General features: G+C 53.0%; 1 protein-coding gene across 1 annotated transcript in view; it reads left to right on the top strand.

The window, feature by feature from the left end:
- SCN4A (sodium channel, voltage gated, type IV alpha subunit) overlaps positions 1–6,555 on the top strand; it is a 34,819-nt gene that overhangs the window by 15,455 nt on the left and 12,809 nt on the right. The window contains exons 13-14 of the mRNA XM_011947988.1: positions 375–731; positions 6,007–6,483. Coding sequence (XP_011803378.1) covers positions 375–731; positions 6,007–6,483 — 834 coding nt within the window. The remainder of the gene's footprint in view (positions 1–374; positions 732–6,006; positions 6,484–6,555) is intronic.

The following is a 6,555-nucleotide window of genomic DNA, read 5'->3' as shown; positions in this document are numbered from 1 at the left end:
CTGGGATTACAGGCACCTGCCACCACACCCAGCTAATTTTTTGTATTTTTAGTAGAGACAGGATTTCACCATGTTGGCCAAGCTGGTTTCCAACTCCTGAGCTCAAGTGATGCGCCCGCCTCGGCTTCCCAAAGTGCTGGAATTACAGGCATGAGCCACCGAGCCCTGCCCGAACTTGTTTTCTTTTTAACACATGAAGGGCCTGAGGTGGTAAAATGAGTGTTCCCATTTAACAGAAGGGCAAACTGAGGACTCAGATCGTGCAGGGGGCTGGAGATTCAAGCTACTCGACACTGTTCTTTCTCCTAAGGCTGGGGCTGCCTTGGGTGGTGGTCCCTGGGCTTCATTCACCCTTGCCCTCCTCTGCCCGGCAGCTGCGGGTCTTCAAGCTGGCCAAGTCATGGCCGACGCTGAACATGCTCATCAAGATCATTGGCAACTCTGTGGGGGCGCTGGGCAACCTGACGCTGGTGCTGGCCATCATCGTGTTCATCTTCGCCGTGGTGGGCATGCAGCTGTTCGGCAAGAGCTACAAGGAGTGCGTGTGCAAGATCGCCTTGGACTGCAGCCTGCCGCGCTGGCACATGTATGATTTCTTCCACTCCTTCCTCATCGTCTTCCGCATCCTGTGTGGGGAGTGGATCGAGACCATGTGGGACTGCATGGAGGTGGCTGGCCAAGCCATGTGCCTCACTGTCTTCCTCATGGTCATGGTCATCGGCAACCTCGTGGTGAGTAAGGCTGGCTGGGTGGCCCCTGCCCTCGCCTGGGAAGCATACAAGACGTGCCTGATGTTTCACTGTTTTCTATCTCCCCAACACATCCTCTCCAAAATGGCAATTTTATGTGGTTTAACCCAGTAGTTCTCAAATTTTAACCTGTGTAAGAATCATCTAGGAGTTACTTAAAACATAGATCCCTGGCCCCACCCCCAGAGTGTCGGATTCAGCAGCTCTGGGCCTAGGCCTAGGGATCTGTATTTCTGACAAGCTCTGAGGTGATGCTGATAAGTGGATGCTGATGCTGGTTCTGGGACTATGCTGTGAGTAGCGCTGTTGGAACCTAGTGTTTTGAGTAAAGCAACGTGATAATGAGTCAGACAGACCCACATTCCAGTCCCAGCTCCTTTGCCATCATCTGTGTGACCTTGAGCTAATTGCTGCTTTCTAGTTGGGCTGGGTTCTCTAACTGTCAGATAGAAGAAAAACAACAGGGACTTCATAGGGTCACTGCAAAGATGATGCCATAGTGTGTACAAAGGCACAGTGTTGTGGGGGAACCTGGGCCTCCTGGCCTCCTCCCACCCTCTTGACCTCCACTGCTCCAGGTCCTATGGTCCAGGCTCCAAAAAAAGAGAATCAGGCTGGATGTGGTGGCTCATGCCCCTAGTCCCAGCACTTTAGGAGGCCGTGGCCAGGAGTTCAAGACCAGCCTAGGCAACATAGCAAGACACCCTCATCTCTGCAAAAAATGGAAAAATGAAAAAAATTAGCTAGGCATGGTGGCACACACCAAACCCAGCTATTTGGGAGGCTGAGGCAGGAAGATGGTTTGAGCCCTGGACTTCAAAACTGTAGTGAGCTATGATCCCACCACTGTACTCCAGCCTGGGGGGCAGAGCAAGACCCCATCTCTAGAAAACATAAAAGAAATAGGTGAAGATATTGGGAAAATGCAGAGATGGCACAAACTGCATCTCTTCTGCCGCTTGCTGTGGCTCAGGACTTGGCATGCGGGGCTGGTGCAGAGGAAGGGGCCGGGAGGTGAGAGCCAGGGTGTAGGGCCATGGTCCAGCTGGCCAGCATTTCTGTGGCTAGGGACCCTGCAGGTGACCCTAACTCCTCCCATTCTTGGGGTGGCAGTGGAGGTCACTCCTGGCAGAGCCCTACAATGCTATGCCCAGCTGCCCCCTGCAGTGGCTGGTGCTGCCCTGGGCAACAGGGACTGGGAAGACGCCTGTCCCTGTATTCCCCAAAGACCTATGGAATCCCTGAGCTGCAGGGATAGCACTTCTCAGATATCACTGATCTCCAGTTGGGGGCAGCACTCAGAGGGGGAAAGGGGTGTCACCTTGGCTGCAGAAGACCATGCTGCAGCTACAGAAGAGAACCAGGCCTCCTGTCCCTAAAAGGAGGGTCTTAGGGAGTGGGGAGACAGAAGGAAGGTGCCTGGGTCCAACTTCAGGGCAAGATTGGGGATGGGGACAGCAGACCCTGAGTAGGAGTTTGTGGATGTAAGTCTAAGGACTTGGGGGTGACCAAGTCTTCAGGGGATTGCTGTTTCTATGTGCGGAAACTCAAAAACGTTTTAAGCCCCCACTTTGCCACTCACTGACTGGGAAACCTTGAGCCCGTTATTTAACCCTTTGGGCCTCAGTTTTCCCATCTGGAAAATGGGGATGATAATGGGGCTGACTCTTTCACTGGGTGGTTGCAAGGACTATGTGATGCATGCGCTTACAAGTGCTTACCAAAGTGCCTGGCCACGTGGTTGGGGGTGCAGGTGTTACAGGCATGCAGCAGGGCAGTGCTGGTTTAGGTTCCTGCCACCAGGGTGATGCTCCTGTATTGGCAGTGGGGGCCTACTGTGTGTCAGTCCCTGCCAAAGGGATTTACCGGCATTGTACCTAATTCTCTCAGCCACCCCATAAGACAGGAAATGTTATTTCCACACTCTGGAGGAGGCACTGCCCAGAACCTCACAACTAGTGAGAAACAGAGCTGGTACTGGAACTGGGTCCATATAACTCCAGTAACAATAACGTCAACAATAACAGTATCGTCATAATGATAACGTCAGCACCAGCAGAAGCATGGTGACAGCTGATATTTATTTAGCATTTACCTAGCATTCTGGGTGCTTCACGTGTATTCATTTCACCTCATCCTCACACCCACCTGTGAGGGCCGCACTGGTTCATCTGTTTTATAGACGAGGAAACAAGTTCAGGGAGGTGAATCTGTTCCGTGTGTGGGACCGGAGCCCACAGTCTGGCTGCAGAGTCTGGAACCAGTGCAGACCCTGCCTCTGTGTGCCTGTCACCCCCATCACACAGACATGCACACACACACACACACCCCCACCACTGACATCCTTTCCCAATCCAGCTTTGTGGCTCTCCCAGTTTGCTCAGAGGGAGTGGAGTGGCCCAGGGAGGTGGCACTGTCAGCTCCTTGGGCACTGTTCCCTCCCACCACCTCCCCAGGCTTCAGAGAAGCAGGTGTCTGCCAGAGGCCACCAGGGCACCCTGCCAGAGAGTGTGAGGACCCGCATCGCCTGTGCCCATGGCACTTGGTCACTTCCTGTGGGTAACTGTGAAGAAGAAGGGGAAGTGACTAGGTCACCAGTAACCCAAAGTACAGAACCCCCAGGGAAATTGATGTCGGCCCCCTCCCCTCCTCCCTTTCCCCCTGCCTGAGGTGGCTATTTCTGTCTTGGGCAGGAGCCGTGTGCAAACCCTGCTGATCCAGAGAGCAGTTAATTCCCATCTCAGATGTGTTTCTGGCAACTGGATCCCTCCCCCCGAGAGAGGGAGAAGAAAGACTAATGTGTTTTGGTAGGGGGCAAATGCAGAAAAGCCTCTAGGGGACATGGCAGGGAGGAAGAGAGCCGTGGAAATTCCCCCAGCACATTCTCTCAAAGAGGGTTTTCAGATATTTTTTAAAGAGAGTATATTAATATGATTAACAGAATATAATCAACGGAATGTAGTGAAGACAATGACGAGAAGACCTTGGAGGAGGCTGGTGAGAGCCTGGAGTGAGACCCGCTGAGGAGTCGGCCAAGGGTGGCGGATCCGCAAGTGCAGGCTCCCCAACTCCCCGCGCCCTCTCACTCCCCCAGGCCTCCCAAGGAAGAACCTGGCTATGCTTCTGGCTGACAGGAGCCAGGACCCTCACCCCAGACAGGATTCCCCTTCCTCCCACTGCCCAGGGTCAGGCAGACTGGTAGAAGGAAGGGTGACCACATTAAAGACCTTCATGGCTGCCATTCACCTTGTAGTCTAAGTAAATGATGCCTTCTAAAGTTATACAATGACTAGAAGCCTGGTTCTAGTCCTGGCTATGCTCTGTGTCCTAGGGCAAGCCATGCCACCTCTCTGGGACTCAGTTTACTCATCTATAAAATGCTGGGCTGGCCTCAGAGTTCACCACACTCTTCCCTACACCTTGTATAGCTTGCTTGCTTGTTTCTCTTTTCTTTTTTTTTTTTTTTTTTTGAGGCAGGGTCTCGCTCTGTCACCCAGGCTGGAGTGCAGTGGTGCAATCTGGGCTCACTGCAACCTCTGCCTCCCGGGTTCAAGTGATTCTCCTGCCTCAGCCTCCCAAGTAGCTGGGATTATAGGTGTGTGCCACCACGCCCAGCTGATTTTTGTATTTTTAGTACATGGTTTCACCATGTTGGCCAGGCTGGAGCACCTTGTATATAGCTTTCTATTATTTCAAACATAATAAGAGCCAACATGTGTTGAGTGCCTACTGTGTGCTCTGCCTGTATTGATGGGTTTTCTTGTTTGCTTTTTGTTTTTTGTTTTGTTTTATTTTGTTTTGAGATGGAGTCTCGCTCTGTCGCCCAGGCTGGAGTGCAATGGTGTGATCTCCGCTCACTGCAACCTCCGCCTCGTGGGTTCAAGCGATTCTCCTACCTCACTCAGCCTCCCAAGTAGCTAGGACTACAGGCGCATGCCACCACACCCAGCTAATTGTTTGTATTTTTAGTAGAGACAGGGTTTCACCATATTAGCCAGGATGGTCTCAATCCTCTGACCTCGTGATCCGCCCACCCCAGCCTCCCAAAGTGCTGGGATTATAGGCGTGAGTCGCCGCGCCCGGGCTTGTATTGATCTTTTAATCCTCACAACAATGGGAGGAACACTGGCATAATCTCCCTTTTACAGATGAGGAAACTGAGGCACAGCGCAGTGAAGCAATTTGCCTCAGAGCACACACCTAATAAACCAGGGTTCAGAGCCCTGCAATATGGTTCCAAAAGCTGTGCACTCCAGTCTCTGCTGCCACCCAAACCCACAGTATTGCATGTGTCTGATCCGCTCTCTGTCTCTGCTGGGCTGTGAGCTCCCTGAGACCATTCATGCAGTGACAGGGGCTCAGGAAATATCTATCCACTGGAAAATAAAGTGGGTGGAGGTGCTGGGGGGGAAGAGCAGTAGTCTCCTAAGTCTCTTTTCTTAGAGATGTGGGACAAGAACCAGAATAGATGGAGTCGGAAACCCCAAGAGGAGAAAAGAGGGCAAATAGTAGGTCACATGTCCCTTCCAGAGTAGCAGGGGCCAGGTTTCTGCACACCAGGAGCGCGGGGTCTATAGTCCCACTTAACAGAGGAGGAAAAGAAGGCGCAAAAGATAAAGGTTCCCAGTAAGTCCTGGAAGCTCGGCGACTTGAGCCCAGTTCTTTGTTCTGCATCCTCCAGTAGTGGAGGTAAAGGACAGTCACGGGCCAGGCATGGTGGTGACACCTCTAATCCCAGCACATTGGGAGGCTGAGGCAGGCGGATCACCTGAGGTCAGGAATTTGAGACCAGCCTGGGCAACATGTTGAAACCCCGTCTCTACAAAAAATACAAAGATTAGCCAGGTATGGTGGCACTTGAACTTGGGAGGCAGAGGTTGCAGTGAGCCAAGATCACGCCACAGCACTCCAGCCTGGAGTCTGGAGGCAACAGAGGGAGACTCCTCCATCTCAAAAAAAAAAAAAAAAAACAGTCATGGAGAGAGTCCCTGTGCCCCAGCAGGCCTCCCTAAACCCTGCCTCTGCCTTGGGTAGCAGAGTCCTCTCAGAAGCCCAAGACTCAGTTTCCCCAACTGCAGAAGGGATGATAATAAAGCATCACCTCCACGGGCAGTTGTGAGCACCTCTTATGTGGCATTCTTTTAAATGCCCAACATGTGGTCGTTTGGATCTGTAGACCGAGGACCCCTGTGCTGGCTGAAAGTGGCACCCTCTGGGTCCCAGGGACTGATGTGAGGCTCCCCTTGACTCCATGCAGGTCCTGAACCTGTTCCTGGCTCTGCTGCTGAGTTCCTTCAGCGCCGACAGTCTGGCAGCCTCGGATGAGGACGGTGAGATGAACAACCTGCAGATTGCCATCGGGCGCATCAAGTTGGGCATCAGCTTTGCCAAGGCCTTCCTCCTGGGGCTGCTGCATGGCAAGATCCTGAGCCCCAAGGACATCATGCTCAGCCTTGGGGAGACTGTCGGGGTCGGGGAGGCTGGAGAGGCTGGGGAGACTGCCCCCGTGGATGAGAAGAAGGAGCTGCCCGAGGAGGACCTGAAGAAGGACAGTCACATCCTGAACCACATGGGCCTGGCTGATGACCCCCCATCCAGCATTGAGCTGGACCACCTTAACTTCATCAACAACCCCTACCTGACCATACAGGTGCCCATCGCCTCTGAGGAATCCGACCTGGAGATGCCCACCGAGGAGGAAACCGACACTTTCTCGGAGCCTGAGGATAGCAAGGTGAGCCAGGGCCGGGGCTCAGACAGACCCAGCTTCAAATTCTCCTGTGACCTGGAGCAAGTCCTAAGTCCT

This window comes from Colobus angolensis, unplaced genomic scaffold (assembly GCF_000951035.1).
Source record: "Colobus angolensis palliatus isolate OR3802 unplaced genomic scaffold, Cang.pa_1.0 Scaffold271, whole genome shotgun sequence".
NCBI classification, from domain to species: domain Eukaryota; kingdom Metazoa; phylum Chordata; class Mammalia; order Primates; family Cercopithecidae; genus Colobus; species Colobus angolensis.
The sequence above is the reverse complement of the archived record's forward strand: the minus strand, read 5'-3'. Positions and strand labels throughout refer to the sequence as shown.